Here is a 21,181-nt window from a genome sequence, read left to right on the forward strand (position 1 = left end):
GCTGGGAATCTCTATTTAATATCTACCCGGTGTGCAGGGCTGTGTGGCACTTACTACTGCACTGGAGGATCAGTTTCTAATCCGAGATTGAGCCACTACCTTCCAACTCTGTAACAGCCGTACCTGAAATTCTACATTACAGTGTCGTTCCAACCCCACCTCTCCGTCTCAGGATTCAAGACTGTCAGGACTGTTTAATGTAATTTTCAGTGCACAAGTGTAAAGGAGAATAAAATACTCATCATTCTGGATCTGATGCAGCACAAAGAAAAAGATAAAGAACACAGTAATTTAAAAAACAAAGCATACTGTATAAATACACAAGATAGGGCTCTTGTACGTTGATTGTATGTCCATAAAGTGATGCTAGGCATAGGAGTGTCTGACAGGAAATGATAAAGCAATGGTGTTTGGGGGGTGTGCAGGAGTGGGTTAGTGGGTGGATGTATTGATTAGCCTTGCTGCATGTAGCGGTCCTGGCATGGATGCCACATGGCCTCCTCCCTGATAGGAGTGCGACAAGCAGTTTGTGGGTTGGATATCTGAGACGAGTGTTTTACATTTGTCCGGGGCTACTTGTGGCTCTGGGTGGCAGCGTATCAGGTGTTTTGCATCTTCATTTCAGGACGTTCAATCCCGCTGATTACACTGACCCCGCCAACACGGATGAGTACTACGGCAATGCTAATCCAACGTGGAACAACTCCGGCAGCTTCGAGCCGGATGACGGAACAAGTAAGCAGCCCTCGCTTGGGTATTTGTGGAGGGAGGATGGGCTAGGATTTCTCGAGTGACAATTCCCAGTTTTAGTTAACCCCTTATCAGCTCTCCATTGTCCCTGGCTGCATTTAAAACTCTTTGCAGCTTTGGGGTGTATTATTATGTAATGGCCCATTCTTCCATGAAAATCCTGGAAGGAAGAGAACCTACTCTCGTATGTTCACTAAATGTTACCAAGAGGCCACTTGCTTGGTCTCCTTCAGCCATCTTGTTTGAAGTTCTGGTAGTCGTACATCCAGAGCTCTTGGCCATTCATCTACAGCTGCAATTTCATCTTCTGCCCTATTGGGCTGCTGTCAGAACCCAGTTGCCAAGACATAGGAACAGAATTAGGCCATTCAGCCCATTGAGTGTGCTCCACCATTCCATCATAGCTGATTTATTATCCCTCTCAACCCCACTCTCCTACCTTCTTCCCGTAATCTTTGGCACCTCTACTAATCAAGAATCTTATCAACCTCTGCTTTATATATATTCAATGACCTGGTCTCCACAGTCTTCTGTGGCAGTGAATTGAACAGATTGATCATCCTCAAACTAAAATTCCTGTTCATCTCTGTTTTAAAGGATGTCTTTCTATTCTGAGGCTGTGTCCTCTCGTCCTACCTGTAGGAAATATCCCCTCACATCTACTCTATATAGGTCTTTTAATATTCAGTAGAGATCCCCTCTCATACTTGTAAACTCCAGTGAGTGCAGGCCCAAAGCTGCTCATATGTTAACCTTTTCATTCCCGGAATGAAACCAATGTCTATCAGAGGTGAAAGTCTGCAATTCTTTTCTGTTTAGCCTGCAATTATAGTGTGGTTGACTCTTAATGACCTCAGCCGGGGCTGGTAGGAGATGGATGGTAAATTCTGACAGCCATGCCCATGTCCCATCAATGATTATCCCAATAGAACCCCTCCCAAGTTTGCCCCTTTGTACTCTTGCCAAATAGTTTGTTTCTCACTGCCCCCTTTCCAGTGCTGTGAGATCAGACCTCTGATCCATGCATTGGTTCGAAGTCTGATAGTGAAAGGAGCAGCTCAGTCCCAGGACCTGTACACTCCTTACAGGTCCCAACTCCTGCCAGTCACCCCGCTGTTCTACCCATTGAACAGGGCTGTGTCCTGTCGTCCCATCTGCCTCTTCAGCCAATCACTAAATCCCACAATCTCCTTATTTACTTGGAATTACAGCGCAGAACAGACCCTTCCGTTCCAACATGCCCCACCGCCCAGCAGCCCCAGCCTAATCACAGGGCAATGACCAATAGCCTAATAACTGGTATGTCTTTGGAATGTGGAAGATAACTGGAGCACCCGTTGGAAGCCCATGCGTTCATGGGAAGAACATACAAACACTAGAATTGAACTCTGAACTCAGGAATGCCCTGAGCTGTTGTAGCGTCACACTAACCACTATGCTACCGTGGCGCTTCTTGGTGTACCAGAATATATCTGCAAGCTTCAAAGGCCATCAGAAGTCAGTACGTTGCTGTGCGTCGCAGACTGCAACGGCTCCCCTTCTCCTTTCCTTCACTGCCCCCGTTGGACTGCTGTCGAGGGAGGGCAGGGCATTGATGCCTGCTGTGGCCGAGCATGCTGCGTAACTACCAGAAGCCAGCAAATCTATACGTTCTCTCCATCGGGAAGGGAGGTAAAAAAGGGGTAGGGGAATTGCGGGCTGTCACACACCACAAATTGAGTTAAACTAAGAAGTTCATTGCCTTTGTTTTTAAGTTAAATCTGTCTGGTATAAATAAATTGTACATTGAAGTGGGATATTTTCAGATTATTTAAACCTGCGCACCACAGTTTAGTAAGTGAATGAGAAGCTGCAAACACCATGTTTCTTTCTAATCATTGCATTCCACCTGGGGATGGACTGATTTCCAATTGGCTGAACGTCATTAAATGCTGCAGTAGGTGGGTCCTGACCTCTGGCACCCAAAGACAGGTCCGTGCTCTCGTTCAGATCTATTAATTGCATGTACCGTGAAATGTATCCTTTGCATTTACAACAAGAATGTGCCGGGGGCAGCCCTTGAGTGTCACCACACATTCTGGTGCCAATGTAGCGTGCCCACAATGTGCAGCAGAACAACACAAGCAACAGCAAAAAAACACTTTCACACCATCCCACCCACTCAGACACATAGACAGACATCCCAGAACTAGTTTCCTCCATGCCTCTATTCTTTGGTCCCAGACTTGTAGACATCAGGCCTCCAACCTCCAGTCCCTGGACCGTACTCGCAAACATCGAATCTCCGATTCATAACCATTAATTGAAATTGGTCTGTTGAAATATGTCTCAGCCCTTGTTTAGCAAGGAGTTTTCACCGTTTTTAGTTTTTCCCATCTATTCTGTATTATGGTAGGTAGATGGCAAAACCAGTGGCAGAACTGACTTAGGAATAGCCAGAAGTTCTTGTGATGTAATTAACACTGCAGATCTCAACAACAGTGAGATATTGGGTCATTTTTTTTTTAATTGCCCTTCCTGGTCTTTTCCTCCCTTACCCATCATGGGGACCAGAAATATCAGTGGACAGAGCCCAAGTTTGAACTTTTCTCACTCTTCTCCATTCCTCCCCCACGGCACTTGGTAATTTAAATCTGTTTGCATAAATCTCAGGTAAAAATAAAGTGTCAGCAATGGTGAAGCACTTGGTTGTCTTAGAATGAAAGACAGGGAATACCTGTCTCTTTACTTACTTAAGCCCATCACCCCTACTGGGATAAAGGCTGCCAACAGCAGCTCGCCGGAGTCCTCTGTCCTGGGTCTATCTTCAAATCGTCCACAGGTGTAGCCCATCTTATGACTTCTAGGCGAAGATCCTTCCTCTCCCATGGATGAATTCTTGGAGCTTTCAAATTGCCAGTCTTTTAAGTTGTTTGCAGGTGTAGCCCATTTCCAAAGTTCCTTTCTCTCCCAGGAATGAAGTCTCCAGAGCTTCTGTTGGCATTTCTGTGGCGCTGGGTTTTTATGAGATGCCCAACCCTCCTCCTTTTGCAGCTAGGCTTGGGACTGTCCATGGCAGAGTTCCTGTGGCTTTTGGGGAGAGAAAAGTTTGCTTCTAGAAAGTTATGCCTTAATTTTTAATTTGTTTTACTTATTTAAAACATTTAATAAAGTGATTTGCAATTTGTAACTTATGGAAGTATTTTAGAAGTTTTCTAAAGGCTTGCTCACTGGTTTCAATCACACAGTCTTGATGAATGGCTTAATTGTACTTTGGGTGAGGGTAGTGAAAACTCAATTGTGTAGCCTGTTTGCGCCTACACTCTCTAAAGTGGCCCAGAAGGCCATTTGGGGATAGAGCAAAAAACCCAGCACTGACCCTGGCAGTCAATTCATCCCTATTGACTGAAATAGCCTTGGGAGCTTGTTTGAGAGATGGCTCGTGGCTGAGAGCAAGGTGGGAAAACGCAACCTCTGCCCATTGCTGCATCCCATGCTTTTGAGTTACTGTAGTGTGTGCGTTGTTGTTGATGAATATCCACAGGTAAAATGAAAACAAAGTGGGGGCACATACAAATTCTGCCTCCTTCTAAAACTAATCCTGAGTTACATCAATTGTCTCTTTCTTTTTGTTCTTTTTGTTTCTCCTTTTCAGGGCTCCAATTCACTGGGGGCGCCGGGGCAAATTGTCCTAGAAAGTTTGAAACTGTGCCTGGTATGCTTAACCCTTTGACCCTGCGGATGCTCTTTTTATGCGTCCCATTCTATCGCTTGAGTTGCTTTGTCCTTAACCTACCTTGTCTCTTTTTTTTAAAAAAAAGAAAATTTGTTTCTAGACAATCGTGCCTTATTTCTAATTTTTTTTCACAAAATGAAGAGAAACTTTTTAAAAGAAAATTGAACTCTGTAAGTTTTGGAAGTGTTTGAGAAGTTTTCTTAGCGACGTTGCACAGCCTTGAGGGCTGTCTTAATTCTAGTTCGGGTGAGGGTAGTCGAAAGCATTAGGTGATGCAAGGGTTAATCCAGGTGCCCTTAACGTTTCCCAGATATCTCCAATATGTTAATGCTGTTATCTGTGGATATATGACTGTTTAGTTCTCCACTGAAATGGATGCTGCAAGTTACAGTACAATGGTTATTTTGCACTTTTTGCCTTGAATCATTTGGCTCGGGTGTGTGCTCAAGGCTGTGATGCCATCGCAGTTTGGTTCCAAGGACATTTCACTTGCTGTGGAGAGCGGTTTCTTAAGTCCTTTGAGCCTAATGGAGGTGTCACAGCTATCCTGTTTGCTTGCTCTCCTTTCCCTCGGCTGTTTTAATGTAATATATACAAGACAGACAGTCACCAGCAGTTAATTGGTGCTCTTTGCTGCTGATTTGGTTGCCCACTGGTTGCCCTCCCTGGGGGAAGGAAGGGGAGAGGCATGAGGTGTCTACTGCGACCAGTTGGACTGGGCACGTTGCATTTTTGGGGTTGCCTTCTCTGATCTAGGCTTGAGGATGATGCTGGTGGAGGTACAGGATTGGACTGGATTCCTGCTTCCATTCACAATCCAGAGATCCCTACTGCCAAGAGTATACTGATTTGGAAGAGATTGGCAAAGACCAATACAAATTGGAATGTGGTCAGGTTGACTCTCAACACAGCTTCTTTCCTAGGGAACGGCCCCGGTGAGTGAATTCCTCCAGCAAGTGCCTCAAAACCAGTTGAAGGGTTGAAAATAATGAGCTGGAATATAGGATGTTTGAATTAACCTGTTCATTCAACTGACAGATTTCTTAAGTGGGAAGAAGCTTGTCGAAGCAGCTGGGTAACTACCAAGTCATGAGCTTAATGGCTGAACAACTCCACGGCCTTTCACTGCTGCCAAGTGTCTATAGTCCACTGACCTTTGTGCCCCTTCCTGCTGTGGGCTTGTGGTTGCCCCATCTCCCCTCCATCCCAGACCAACAGCTGAATTTGAAAGAAGCCAGGCTCTTCTGCCAATTGCAGTGCCACCCACTTGTCTTGTATATATTACCAGAACACAACACATGAATGCAATTTCCGTGCTGGTGTAGAGACTGCGGCTAGGCTAGTATCTGCTACGCCTTCCTCTCCCTTTCCTCCTCGCTCTCCCTGCTCTCAATGCTTTAAAGTTTGTATTTATTTAATCTTAAGAAAACTGTAATTTTAACGCTGTTTGCACCCTATCCTGCAGGTTAGTTTCACTGAGTTGATGTTAGGGACCATCTTCATTTCTCCCAGTAAAGTCTTTGAAGTTAGTTCTGAATGTGTTGGGCAGCTACTCTTGGTATGAGATTTTCCTTCTGTGGCCTATCTCTCCATGATTGGTTGATTTTCCCCCTCTCCCACCCCCAACTTGACAGAGCTGGCAAGGGCAAATCTCACGCCAGCTCCTTGTCCCTTTCTAATTGACACCATGGTGACCCTAATCTACACTGAAAGGGTGCCTTGATCCATGAGGAGGTAAAGGGGATTGGAAGTCCCCTTGGGAGTTTTCTTTTTCTACCTTCTGGCATGTGGACGTTGCTGTTATTGCCCCCTTTCCAAATTGCCCAATGCTGTGTTAGAATATAGGTCAAATGCAGGCGAATGGGATAATCTTGGTCAGCATAGATGAGTTGGGGTGAAGAGACGTGCAGAAGCAATGCCCTATTAACTTCCAGTCAGTGTGCCGTGTTTTTAGGATCACTGGGTCGGAGGACGGGGGACGGTATTCCTTGCTGTCTCAGCGGCACAAACTGTACATTCCAGGGTAATTGTGAAAAGATCAAGAATATAAGTCAGCGGAGGTTTTGCCCAGAAAGATGTTAGCCTGCTGTGGCTCCCAATTTCTTCAGAATTACTGCCTTATCCTTGGCTCAGTTTGACCACTGAAGTCCAAGTGATGGGTGTCTTCATGTACTGCCCCCTTGGGCAGTATTAAGATTATCTTCTTTTGATGGTGGGACAATTTTGCCCTCTAGCAACAAGCCCCTGCCACCTGTCCCTCTGTAAACAAGCCTGACCCTTCTAAGCAAGAGTAAGTTTAAGTGCTCTGGTTTGATTTGAGAGCATGACCAACCTGGCCGTAATGGGAGATGAGCAGTAACCTGTGGTCCTCGCATGCTTAGCGTTGCAACTTCAGGGATTTTGTGGCTCCAGTTTCGTTCCCAAGGCTGCCAAATCCCTGAAGCTTGGCAACGAGTTCTTCACCATTGATATGAAACAAAATACTAAAACTCTTTTAATTGTAGGTGCTTGGCGGACTGCGACAGAGGAGTGGGGTACGGATGACTGGAGTGAAGATGTAGGTATTTAAATTCTGCAGGTGTACTCATAACCTGACTTTAATGAAATGCCATAAAGTTCCTTGTGTGTGTAAAGTAAAAGTTATCAGTGTAAGCTCTATCTTTTAAGTAAAGATCTCGATTTGTTCTGATCTTTTGTGCACTTAAAGACTTCTTTCACCCTTAGTCACTACAGCGGGCTACTGCCTTCTGAGGTGTATGGCAGGGTTGTACCCTGACACCCCTACCTGGGGTGGGCTGCCCAGACGGTCTAATATTTCCTCCTCCCCTGCTCTGGGACGTGGCTGGATTTAGCTGCATGTGATTGCCTCATTACTGAGCCCTTAGCATAGGGTAGAGTGCCCATGCCGCGAGGTGCAGGCGGAGTCCAGTAACCACACAACCTTCCCTTCCTTGGTCATTTTCCCTTCATTATCTCCAGCCATTTTACTTTAATTTCTAGGCGCTTCACACCACACTCCCCATTCAGCAAGCCATTTTATCACCGGAAAGTTCTAAATGCCTCTGACAACTGGGGGGTTTGCGGGGAGTAGAAGTTAGGAGAGTGGGGTCAGGTTACGCATGCCTGCAGTCACGCTCACCACAGCCCCTACGAATGAGCATGGTGTAAAGGCAGCATCCAGCCACTGGAACTGGTTTGGGATTTGTAGTCAGAGCACCTTTGCCCCTCTCTCATCAACAGTGCAGAACATCACTTTTTCTTTGAGGGGAAACACTGGGGGAGGGGATTCCAGTGCCTCTCAGGTTGTGATTATGGGCCAGAAGAGTCCGGCTTTCCCCTTATTAGTCGAAAAGTTATATGCAGAAATTCTATGAAGAAACTTAAGAGAATATTGCCTGGACTTAAGTGAGTGAGTTATCGAGAGAGATTGAAGAAACTAGCATAGGAAAATGAGGGCTGATCTTAAAGAAGTGTATACAATCTTGTGTACAATCTAAAGAAGGTTGTAGGTAGGGTGAAAGTCTTTTTTCCAGGATTGGGGAATCAAAAGCTAGAGGGCTTAGCTTTAAGGTTAGAGGGGAGAGTTAATAGGCAACGTTTTTCATCCAGATGGGGTTGTATATGGAATGATCCATTAGAGGAAGTCAGTTAGCAAGTAACTTCACATTTAAAAGATACATATCAGACAAAATGGGACGGGGTTAGATGGGCATCTTGGTCAGCTGAGCCTATTTCCTTGACTATGGCTCTATGACTCACTTGACATGCCCACTGCCCCGCACTAGGGTGGTGCTACACCCTGGTTTGTAGAGGGACTTGTTGAACTTGGGGCATCCGGCCCCTTACTTACCTCCTGACTTGGATACAGAGAGGCTGAGGCAAGGCTGGACATGTGGCTGGGGGCCCACTCCAGGCAACAGTATGGCGGATAGGTGCGGACAGTGCAGTTAAAGGGTCACACGCCTTCTTTCAACCCTTTTCTGTTTTAAAGTGCTGCTCAGGTTACCTGTTTCATAGCTCTGCTTTCATTTGCTTAGCTAAGTTTCACCCCTTTTGTTTTACTCTTCCTACTTACCTGCTAGCGGCCGCTGTAAGTGGAGAATCCTTTGGTCACCAGCTGACGTCAGGAGGCTGCCTGCTGCTGGCTGAGAAGACCTGGGGAGGCGGCCGGCCAAGATGTGCCATCTATTGCCTTTAGTTTGGGTTCTGCCTACCCTCCTTCACGCCCACCCACCCCCAAGTCGTGCTGTGGCTGTATTTTTAACTTAGAAAACTTTTTTTGTAAGCCACAAAACAAAAATCTGTGTGTGCACTGTCCCAACTCCGAAACCTCCTGACACTTGTAGTTTCCCCTATATTTCAGTCAACTCCAGGCACCACCTTCCTGAGTCCTGATGACAAAGGGATCTTTCCCAAAGCAGTCAATGGCTGCTATCAGGTAAGGCAAACTTTTAATCTCTCACTGTTTCTCTTTTCATTAACAACTGTAAATTCACTCTTGCAGTTTCCTCTCCTTCTCTCTTCATTTATTTCATTCTATCTATTTATTTTGCAATACAGTGCAGAACAGGCCCTTCCGGCCCAACGAGCCACGCTGCCGAGCAACCCTTCTTTTTAATACTACCTAATCACAGTACGATTTACCATGACCAATTAACCTTCTAACCCATACGTTTTTGGACTGTGGGAGGAAACCCACGCAGTCTCTCTGGGAGAGTGTATAAAGTCCTTACAGACACTGCCTGAGCTGAAATCCGAACTTCGTAATGCCCCAAGGCGTAATAGTGTTTGCTAACAGCCACACTGCTGTGGTGCCCCTCTTCTTGCCCCCACCCCCCAATCCATCTTGAAGTTAAGCCGAAGCGTGATCATGCAATAATGCTTGAGTCCCCCTGAACTTCAAATGTTTTTGCGTTTCAGATTATTACAGGGACTGTCGATCAGCTCGACTTCTGCCTGTGAAGCTGATTCAGATCTACTTGTCACAAGCACATTGAAACATGACAGTGAAATGTGTCATTTGTATTAGCAACCAGCGCAGTCCCAGGGATTGTGCTGGGGGCAGCCCGCAAGTGTCACCGTATTTCTGGTGCCAGTGTAGCGTGCCCACAAACTTACTGACTCTAACCTGTACACCTTTGCACTGTGGGAGGAAACCGGAGCACCTAGAGGAAACTCACAAGATCACAGGGAGAGCATAGAAACTCCTTACAGACAGCGGCAGGAATTGAACCCTGATCTTAGAGCTGGGGCTGTAAAGTGTTGCACTAACCACTACAATGCTGTGCCACCCAATTGGTGTTCAGAAGCCGTGCCGAAGATTATCAGAGTAAAGTCAGTCAGCCCGGGACCTCTCGCCTGAGAGCTGACATTCCATTTCCCTTCCTCCGAACATGCCCACCTACTTCAAGGTTCAATGTGTTGTATGTTCAGAGATATTGTTTTGCACACCACTGTTGTAACGCTATTTCCTTCCTAACAGCTTGAACCAGTCTGGCCATTCTCCTCTGACCTCTCTCATGAATAAGGTGTTCTTCTCCTCAGTACTGCTGCTCACAGAATGTTTTTTGTTTTTCGCACCATTCTCTGTAAACCCTAGACACTATTGTGTGTGAACATCCCAGGAGGTCAGCAGTTACTGGGATACTCAAACTGCCCCATCTGCCAGCAACATTCATTCCACAGTCAAAGTCACTTGGATCATGTTTCTTCCCTGTTCTGATGTTTGTTCTGAACAACTGAATCTCATGACTATGTCTGTATGACTTTATGCATTGAGTTGCTGCCAGCTGATCAGATATTTGCATTAGGTGTACAGGTGTATCTAATAAAATGGCCACTGAGTATATTTCCATTACCCCATTGGCTGGAGTCTTGCATCTGTGCCTTGCTTCTTGCATACAAAAGTTTTAGTTATGTCACTGCTGTCCTCCACCAACTTCCCTCCATTTACCCTCTCTGAGGTTGTCAGAAATTTTCCCCAATAAAATGAATTTACCTGGTGGGGTCAGCTGTAATTATACATTCAAACAAGCAGTCAAATAGGTAAGGGATAGAAAGACATGGTTTTAATTTATCAGGATGTTACCTTGATTAGAGAACATGTCTTATTAGGGAGGGATGGGTGAGCTAAGGCTTTTCTCTTTGAAGCAGAGTATGCGAGGTGACTTCATAGAGGTTTATAAGATGAGGATTGAGTAGGCAGTCAGAGACAGGAACGGCTCTTCTCAGGGCAGGAATGGCTAACGTGGTTAGCTAGGTGTATAATTTTAAGGTGATTGGAGGAAAGTGCAGTGGGGTGGACTGTCAGGTAGGTTTTACACAACAAGTGGTGAGTTTGTGGAGTGTGCTGATGGGGCAGATACATTGGGGACATTAAGGAGATCTAACAGGCACATAAATGAAAGAAAAGTGGAGGGTTATGTGCAAGGAGAGGGTTAAATTGATCTTGGAGTACATTAAAAGGTCAACAGAACATTGTGGGCTGAAGGACCTATACTGTTCTGTGTTCTCAAACGGGCAAAAAGGTTACATGGACATATGAGCCGAAGGGCCTATATCTGTGCTGTACAGCTGAGTCTGACTCCTTCACATCTTTCCCAGAGTGTAGAGACAGTACTGCAGTTGTGATCAAGTCAGTGTTTTATACATAGCTCTCTGCTTTTCTCTGGCTTTATTTGTGAAGCCAAGGATCCCTTGTCCTTGTTCTTGCCCTACCAATTTTGAGCAGTTGAGCACACGTACACCCAGCTCCATCAGAGCTGTGTTCCTACATATTGAATTTAGCAGTAAAGAAATGGTCTTTCTGCAGAATTGCAGTGATTGACCAAGAGTACTGCAAGTGTCTGAAATTTGACCAGGCAATGTACATTGAGCCAGGCAGTATTAATGTTTGAATGGTCTTGTGTCAGAGCTGGGATATTGAAATTCAGTGGGGCATACAAAATGCTGGAGGAAATCAGCAGGTCAGGCAGCATCAATGGGGGAGAAATAACAGTTAATGTTTTGAGGTGTGACCTTTCATCAATCTCAGCCTGAAATATCATCTATTTATCCCCCCTCATAGACCTACTGAGGTCCTGCACCATTTTGTTTGTTACTCTGGACCAGGGGGTTCCCAACCTGGCATCTGCAGACCCCTTTGTTAATGGTTAGTCTCATAGAATATAGAATAGTACAGCACAGTACAGGCCCTTCGGCCCACAATGTTGTGCCAACCCTCAAACCCTGCCTCCCATATAACCCCCCACCTTAAATTCCTCCATATACTCCATGGCATAAAAAGGGTTGGGACACCCTTCTCTGAATGACACAGAGGAGGTTGTGGCCAGTGTTCAGAGTGATCTCCGGAAAGGACTAGAGGGCAAAGTTGGGGTGGAATCCAGGCAGGGAAATGGCTGCTTGACATGCCAGCCTTCACTCAAACCACCTGTGAAGCAAAATGGGAGAAGTGACAGGAGGCCGTGACGAAGGTTCAAAGGGTGAGTGAAGACGCCTGCAATCCACAGGAGGATACATTATGGGATTTGGGTGAGGAGTAAGCAATTGGCCCTGGATGGTGGGAAGATTTGCCCCCTCCCTTACTTAGTTCTTCCACTAACTCCAGGGAGCTTTTTTCACCCATTCTGACAGATAGGGTGCATGTGGGGTTCAATGTAATATCCTGTCCAAAAGGCACTGCAGCGTCCCCATTTTCCCCAGCAGTGCTGCGTTGGGCTGGCCGGCGCAGAGTTCCTGCTCTCAGGTGGGTGTCCGTCATATCCAACAATGATAGGAAACCTGTGTGGGAGAGTCTTTAAAGTGGAAAATTCATTGCCATGGGGCAGCTCCACTCTTGACCTCAGAAGTCCAGGTCCATTAGTGCAAATAGTTGTTACAACTGCAGTCTTCCTTGGTTGCAGTAGATGACCGTGGCTACTTCTCTGCCTCATCATGCCCTTCACTCTCCACGGAGCTTTGCAGAATCGTCTTCCTGGCCATTTTGTTCTCTCTGTAGATTTCATCCACTCGATTTACCAGAGCTGCCTTCACAAGCTAGGACAGACATGTCCCTATCTCACCGGGGTTTAGCATGCCTGTCACCACTGTCCATGCAAGCTCCTACTTGGAGCCACGGGTAAGAGCTCACTGTCCACTGGGGTCCAAAGGTGAGTGAATGGACATGACGTCCCTTCACCAGAGGTGCTGCCCCTCCCTGGACACTCTGTACTCCGTACACCCTGATTCCTGGAATGAGGAGGGAATATTGGCAGTAGAAACCTGCAGAGACTATAACTGAGTTGGGGCTGTGACTGAGGCTAAAGTAGTTCAGACGTCACCGGGTCTGGCCCCACAACTTTCCCTCCTGGTTTTCTCCCTTTCTGAGTAGTCTGTGCATCCCGTTGGGAGTTGGTCTGCCGGCAAGGCTCCCGAAGTGTTCAGTGTGTCTCATTTTGTTTTGAGCTGGATTGTTTTCTAATGGAAAGCTGTGTACAAGGCCCCGGACGGAGTGATTGGGCCATGCTTCAGTGAAAAGATGTGAGCTGACTCTTGGTGCTGTGGCACCGGTAATGGTTTTACTGTATCGCATTGTTGTACACTGATGGGATGTGTCTGTTGCTTTAACAGTGGTTTATAGTACTGCTAGGGATAGGTCTGTCACGGTTACACTGGAATATGGTACTGGTGCAAACAGATCTCTCTATCACGTTGGTACAGTACTGATGAGGGAGGCTCAATGTACAACTGGAGTACAGTACTGGTGGGGATAGGTTTGTCATTGTATAACACCATGGTACACTACCGGTGAGGACAAGTCTGTCGCTCTATAACACCAGGGTACAGTACTGGTGGGGACGAGTCTGTTACTGTATAACACCATGGTACACTACCGGTGAGGACAGGTCTGTCACTGACACCAGGGTGCAGTATTAACAGGGATGGGTCTGTCACTGTATAACACCGGGGTACAGTACCAGTGGGGATGAATTTGTCACTCTATAGCATGGGTACAGTACCAGTGGGGATGAATTTGTCACTCTATAACATGGGTACAGTACCGGAGGGGATGAGTTTGTCACTGTATAACACGGGTACCGGAGGAGATGAGTTTGTCACTGTATATCACTCGGGTGCAGTACCGGAGGGGATGAGTTTGTCACTGTATATCACTCGGGTGCAGTACCGGTGGGGACAGGTCTGTCACTGTTTAACACAGGGATACAGTATAGGTGGGGACTGGTCTGTCAGTGTATAAAACCAGGGTGCTGTACTAGTGGGGACAGGTCTGTACAACACTGGGGTACTGTACTGGTAGAGATGGGTTTGTTCCTGAATACCACTGGGGTATGGTACCGCTGGAAACAAGTCTGTTGCTGTATAACACTGGAATGTGGTACTGATGGGGAAGAGTCTGTACTACACTGGAGTACAGTACTGCTTGAATCAAAGTACTGTGTACTTCTCCATTTATTGAAGTAAAATATCACTTAAATAGAAAATTCCACAGAGTATGTGTCAGAGGCCTAGAGTGTCCTTGTTATATTTGTAGCCTGAACCTCTGGTGTGGACATATAGTTATTCGCGTATATCTATCACGGGAATAGCAGGTCTGCACTCTGGCACAAAGGTATGAAGTGTCTGTCCCAGATGTGACTCCAACAAATTACCTGGCCGTTTCTAGTGGCAAGTAAGTGGTTCAAGCTGCAGTGAGCTCAACCTTGGCCATTGTGTTACTTTCAGCCTTGCTGAAGTGTCGCAAAAATAGGCGGTGTAAGAAACCTCTAGATAGAGTGGACGTGCAGAGGATGTTTCCTATGGTTCAGGAGTCTAGGACCAGAGGGTGGTGGATCTAGGGAATTCATTGCTACGTATAGTTACGGAAGCCAAGTCACAGGGTATGTTTAAAGCGGAGGTTGATAAGTTCTTAATTAGTAAGGGTGTCAAAGGTTACGGGCGAAAGACAGGAGAATGGAGTTGAGAGGGATAATAAATCAGCCATAATAGAATGCCAGAGAAGATTCATGGGGTGAATGGCCTAATTCTCCTCCTATATCTTATGAAGGGAGCAAAGCTGTCCATGCCAGCCTACGTAACCCAGCTATTTTCACTTCCCAGCCCTCATGAGCCCTTCAGAATACAGCTGTTGTCTTGGTGCTTCACCACATGTGTACTGAGCATGCCTCCTTCCACTGCCCACGTAAGCTAATGAGTTCCGCCTAAGCAGATAAATTGTTTGGCACAGGCTAGATGGTCCAATGAGGGTCTCTTTCTGTGCTGTAGTGTTCTATGACTCTATGAACTTAAGGTAATGCCTAGCTATTGACTGCCAAGGAAATTGGGTTATATCCCCTTTATCTGGTCATAAAACCATAAAATATGGGAGCAGAATTAAGCCATTCAGCCCACCTAGTCTATTGCGCCATTCCATCATGGCTGATTTATTATCCCTTTGAACCCTGTTCTCCTGCCTTCACCCTGTAACCTTTGACACCCATGCTAATTAAAAACCTATCAAACTCTGCTTTAAATATAACCAATGGCCTTTTGATTTAAGACATATGACTGTGCATCTGGCTGCTTGAATATTTGCTACTTCTCTGGCATCTGTCATTTCTCTCTCTCATCAGATCCTTGTAGGCTAGTGCCTACTACAGGTTATACTGACAATTATGCTAGGGAAGTTTCACCCATCCTTGACATGGTTAAAGACCAATTAACCCACAGTGTTAACTGTCCCAGCAATTAATGAAGGCCAGCTGATGAAATGTCAGCTGATTATTTCCCTTCATGCTTGCAGCGTGACTGGAGTTCCTTCTGCATTTTGTGTGTGTTGATAAGATCTGTTGTGTCCTTGGGTCACATGTTCCTATTCACTTGGTTTAGGGTTAGGGTGTTGGGGAAAGTGACCTGTAAGTGTTATCGAGACTCCTGTGTAACCCCAAACATGAGAAGTTCTGCAGATGCTAGAAATGCGGAGTAAGAAACATACAAAAATACTGGAGATAATGCTGAGTAACCCTACAAATGTAATTTCCTTTGGTGTATCTAAAGGGATTTGCTCTCCACCTTTTTGGGAGTAGAGCAGTCTCTTACGACACAGATTGTAATACTGTACATTCATTGGACTGCTGTTGAACCACACCATTATGTCTGATAAATATTTTCTATTAGCAGCAATGTCCATAGCTTGTGGGCCAGGTGCTAACTGGTTTAGATTGAATTCTGATCTTTCCAGCCTCTCCTGTGATGGCTTTCAAAAACAGAATATCGTTCTCTCCTTCAGCTGTCCGAGACAAAGATTTTTACCGCTTCCAATGTTGGGCCATTACCTTCAGCCAATGAGACTGTGACAATCACAGCGGGGCAGAGGTATGTATTCCGTTGGGGTAATTTCTGATCATGCTCTGCTGGTGTCTGCTTGTGTGAACTTTAAAAAAAATAGGTGGACGTTGTGTTCATCAAATGGAAATTCCATACGGGTAAAATCGTTCAGAGTCCTACATCTACGGCAGAGGGTGGTGGGGTAGGGTGAAGAAAGCCTATGCAGTGTCATCAGTGTCTCTCCTCCACCTATTGGGATATTTATCAGGAGCAGGGCCCTTAGCGTTTTCATCCAACAATGTGTCTTGATTCCCTACCATCAGGCAGGAGGTACTGTAGCATTAGGACAAGGACTGTTTCTTCCCCAGGCTGTGAGACTACTAAACCCCTACCACTACCCAGGTCTCATCATGTATGAAGCATGAGTAGCATTATACTGGCTACTTTTTAACTTGTATATGCACTTAATTATTTGTTAGGTTAGTGGTCCCCAACCTCTGGGCCGCGAAGCGTGCAGGGGTGCAGTGGTAGCCGGAACGCACCCAGCACATCTTTAAGAAAAAAGCCAAAATAAACAAGCTAATTAATTAGGTGCTGTCCGGCACATAAACGTCGGCCCAGATCAGAGGCAATTGCCGATTGCGTAGAGCAAGTGAAATCAGCAATCGCCTCTGATCTGGGCCGATGTTTACGTGCCGGGCAGCACCTAATTAATTAGTTGTTTATTTTGGCTTTTTTCTTAAAGATGTGCTGGGTGCGTCCCAGCTGCCGCTGCATGCTTCGCGGCCCGGAGGTTGGGAACCACTGTGTTAAGTTACCTGTAGTATTATTACTTTGTATTGTGTGCGAGTTGTATGTCCTGTGTTGTGCACCTTGGTCCGGAAGAATGGTGTCTTTGGCGGTTTACGTATATGCGGTTGAATGACAATAAATTTGAACTTGAACCTTAATTTAGTCAACCTAACCCCGCTTAACCCTGTATCTGAGTCCTGATAAGAGGTCTCACCCGAAGCATCGACTGTTTATTCCTCTCCACAGATGCTGCCTGACCTGCTGAGTTCCTCCAGCATTTTGTGTGTGCACCTGTACATCACACAGCTCACCTCTGTGAAATCCCATCATTGTGAGAAAGGGGTGAGCCCCAGGCCACATCACCATCTGGGTTAAAAAAAAATTCCATGTTCCCCCAACAGCCCTCTTGTCAATCACCCTTCATCTCTTCCCCCTGGTTTAGGACCACTTCCCTCGGCACGAACGCAGGGCCCTGACTTTATAGAATAGCTTGGTAGGGTTGGTTGCACAGCTTTACAGGAAATGCGCCCGTGTAATGCTTTCTTTCCCCTCCTGTAGGATTGACCTGGCAGTATTGCTGGGCAAGCAGCCTTCCTCATCGGAGAATGAGCCAGCTCCCTTGGACAACTCTGCCTCGCCAACACTCTCCCAGCCGCTGGTGTTCAACAATTCGAAGCAGCACCCCGTGCCTCAGCCGTCTCCCCCCACCACCTTCCCTCAGCATAACATGGTAAGTGTGGTGGAGACTGCCAGCTCCCCATTGTCTCTACAAGAGCCTGGAAGCAGAAGGTGGGGTGGGATTGAGAAATGGTGCAGGTTATTCCCTTTCCTAAGAATTGTTTGTTTCCAAACAGTTTGCAAATCAGAAATGTGCATATTTAATTGGTTTATTATCATCACATGTACCATGACAGGATGAAAATCTTTGTTGGCATGCCATCCAGAAAGATCACTGTGGAATGTTGGGCTCGGTCAGATGACAACAGGATAGAAGCTGTCCGTAAGCCTGGTGTTGCATTTTCGCAAGCATTAGTCTGATGACAGGGGGCAGTAAAGAGAATGTCCGGAATGGAAGGAGTCTGTGATTATGTTGGCTGCTTTCCTGAGGCAGCAGGAAGTGTCGATGAAGGGGTTCTGGTTTTTTGTGGTAGACTGGGCTGCATTCGCAACTCTACAATTTTTTGTGGCGTGGGCCAGAGCAGTTGCCATACCAAGCTGTGATGAATCTGAATAATGCTTTGTTATGGCGAGTCTCTAAGAATTAGTGAGGTTCATCGAGGATGTGGTGAACTTCTGTCTAAATTCTTTAGAGATACTCCGCCCAAAGAGCCACATCACTCAGCAATCTACTTATTTAACCCTAGCCTAATTACAGGGCAATTTACGATGACCAATTACCCCACCGTCTTTGGACTGTGAGAGAAAACCAGAGCACCTGGAGGAAACCCATGCGGTCACGGGGAGAGCGTACAAATTGCTTACAGAAGGTGTTGGAATTGATCTCTCCAACTTCCCGAGCTGTAATAGCATCACACTAACCACTGCACTACTCTGGCGCCCCATACGTTGGACAACCAAACATGTCGTTAACTCAACACTTTAAATGTTGCAGTGAACCAAGCTCCCATATGGCAGATTACACCTGACAAGCCCATCCCTAGGTCTTCCCAGTGCCTGATTGTATGTATCAGCTGTAGATAAGTAGAGCGTTCACAATCCAGAGAGGGGAGGGGGGTCCTGTAATTCGGGCCTTCCATTCCATGACTGATAATCCACTCTCCCATCCCTTACCACATAATTCTTGCAGCTTTGCCTGCAGAGTCTCTAGGCTGCTGCTTGTTGGGCAATTCACTTGAGTGGTTAAAGAATCCATGAGATACAGCACAGAAGAAAGACCTTCAACCCACCTCGTGCATGCCAACCATTAAGCCCCCACTTTTGTACTGTTCTGACGGGGTAGATAGAGAAAAGCAATAGACGCTGGATCCCAGAGGGGGCTGGAGAGGGAATTTTGGACCTAAGGTACAAAGAGGATGTGAGGGAAGACTTGTTTGGAATATGTTTCCAATCTGTAACTCCTCATCTGAGAAGTGGATGGAAAAAGTTAGAATGCCAGAAAAAGAGCTGTAACATCACGAAGGATCCCACCTACCTTGCTCATGGACTGTCTGTCCTAATCCTATCAGGGAAGAGGCTATGTAGCACCCATGCCAGGACCACCAGTCTCAAATCAGTCTTGCCCCAAGCAGTAAGGCTGGTCAACGCTTCCACTCACTGATCCACCGCACCACGCCCACCCCCACCACCACTATTCTATCATTTCCTTCAGTAACCTTATGTACAGATAACCTGTGCCTAGAGTCACTTTATGGACATACAATCAGTTACATATATAAACTACCTTATGTATTTATGTTTAATAATTTTAAAAAAAATTATTTTTTTTTTTGTGCTGCTTCAGATCTAGAGTAATTATTTTGTTCTTGTTTACAGTTGTGTAAAGGAAATGACATTTGTTATTTTATTTAGAGGTACAGTGCAGAATAAGCATTTTGAGCCACAGCGCCCAGCAACCCCTTAACCTAAGCACAGGACAATTTACAATGATCAATTAACTTACCCCATGCACCTTTGGACTGTAAGAGGAAACTGGAGCACCTGTAGAAATCCCACATGTTCCACAGGGAGGACTTGAGAGAGAATGCCAGGATTGAACTCCAAACTCTGCCTCAGGCTAACAGGTCAAGTCAAGATTCTTTAATTGAGCTAACCACTGTGTTACCGTGGTGCCCATTAAATAAACTTGACTTGACTAAAAAGGGCAGTGAAACAATAAATGCTTTGCAGATCAGACTGAAGGATAGACTTGATATTTAGTTCCTATTTCATAGACAGTTTATTCCTTTCATAGACGTTGCCTGAGTTCCTCCAGCATTTTATGTGTGTTGAACCTTTGTAACTGCTGTCATGGGGCTTGGGGTTTGGTTTGGGGAAAATTTTCCTCCCAGACGAAGCAAACGTGATGAGTTGAGCTCCTGTACTGTGAATTAACAGAAAGCACTTACTGCCTTCCCATCTGACGTCTTGTGTTTGTTTGCCCCACCCCCTCATCTCCAGGTCAGCATGCTGAGTAAGAACTTTGGCGACGTCGGTGAGCCCAAGGGCGGCAGCAGTGCCGGCTCCCAGCTTCTGGAGCAGCTGAAGACCGCCCAAGCCCTGGCGCAGCTGGCGGCCCAGCACACGCAGCCCACCAGTAACGCCGCCACCTCCTGGGATATGGGGCCCACTTCTCAGTCCTCGGTGCTTGGTCACTTTGGTAAGTGGTGCGTTTCTGAGGAGGGCTGGGGATGGGGGGTGGGGGGAGGTACACATACCTGTCTGGGTGCGTGGCACAGCTTGTAAGGTTGGTGCCCCAAAACATTCCATCCCACCACTGCCAGAACAATATGCACCAAGGCTGGTGAATTTTATTGTACGAGTAAATGCTCTACTGTCCCCTGCATTCTGTGTGTAGATAGCTATATATGCAGTGAGTGAAGCACCTTCTCTAAAAATCACCAGAGGCGGAAGCTTTCTTCAGGGTTTTTAATGAGGTCTTCAATGGTTCAATTTAATATCAGAGAGAATGTATACAGCCTGAAATCCTTACTCTTCACAAACATCCACAAAACAGGAAGGAGAAAAAGCTCCAAAGAATGAACAGAAAAAATATTAGAACCCCAAAGCTCCCCCACCCCATGCACAAGCAGCAGCAAAGCAACAACCTTCCCTCATCTGCCCCCCCACTTGTTCCAGCCAAAAGCATCAGGCCCCCCCCCCATCACCCACCATGTAAGCAATAGCAGGCCCTCAGAGAACATGGTCTACAGTCCATCAAAGACTACTGTTCAACCCAACACTTCGACCTCCCACTAATGAGGGAGAAAAACCACTCCTGCAATGCGAGAGGGGGAGGTCAACCACTCACCATTTCAATGTTACCGTCTGCAGCATGGATTATTTTGAGCTTCCCCAACTCAAGAATCAGTAGCAAGCTCTCTCACTATTGAGAGAGGAACCCGTCAGCCGCAACCACTGTCGTGGTGTTCCGATCTCCTGGAACTGCAGAAAGTTAATTAAAACACATATTGAACTTGATACAGGATTGTCACGCGTCGGAATGTACTAATACTGTTGATTATTCTCACAGTCAGTGTTAACTAAGGTAATAGACAGTTGCAAGAACGAGATTATATACAGTTGTCTACTATTGTGACCTAGATGAAGATCAGACCACGTTTTATGAGTAATTAACCAGGGAATTGAAAAGAGTTATCAAACTTATTCTTGCAACTGTGCATTCGCAACAGTCCATAACTATGCTGTGCAGACATAGGACTCATAGACGCACTGTTTCAAGGACAAATAACGAGAGGATGGAGGTGAATGTATTTCCACCGTGTACTTCAGGTTGAATCCAAATGATCCACGAATAGCTTGCGCACAGGAAGTGATGTCTTTACAAAAGGACACACAGGCGACACCAGGAATAAATTATACATAAAATTACACAAAACAATGGGAACAGGAGAAGATTGTGCTAAGACAAGTCTGTGTTATGACAAAGTGCTAATCAAAAACAGG

General features: G+C 46.0%; 1 protein-coding gene across 6 annotated transcripts in view; it reads left to right on the forward strand.

Annotated features, from left to right (window-relative positions):
- The window catches only part of ubap2l (ubiquitin associated protein 2-like), a 135,942-nt gene that overhangs the window by 58,728 nt on the left and 56,033 nt on the right, over positions 1–21,181 (forward strand). For 3 of the 6 annotated variants that reach the window (XM_063041734.1, XM_063041733.1, XM_063041735.1), the window contains exons 8-14: positions 626–735; positions 4,385–4,444; positions 6,970–7,022; positions 8,829–8,903; positions 15,729–15,814; positions 17,117–17,288; positions 19,676–19,874. In XM_063041734.1, coding sequence (XP_062897804.1) covers positions 626–735; positions 4,385–4,444; positions 6,970–7,022; positions 8,829–8,903; positions 15,729–15,814; positions 17,117–17,288; positions 19,676–19,874 — 755 coding nt within the window. The remainder of the gene's footprint in view (positions 1–625; positions 736–4,384; positions 4,445–6,969; positions 7,023–8,828; positions 8,904–15,728; positions 15,815–17,116; positions 17,289–19,675; positions 19,875–21,181) is intronic. The other 3 variants (XM_063041737.1, XM_063041736.1, XM_063041738.1) reach the window with 3 other exon arrangements.

This window comes from Mobula hypostoma, chromosome 2, assembly GCF_963921235.1.
Source record: "Mobula hypostoma chromosome 2, sMobHyp1.1, whole genome shotgun sequence".
NCBI lineage: Eukaryota > Metazoa > Chordata > Chondrichthyes > Myliobatiformes > Myliobatidae > Mobula > Mobula hypostoma.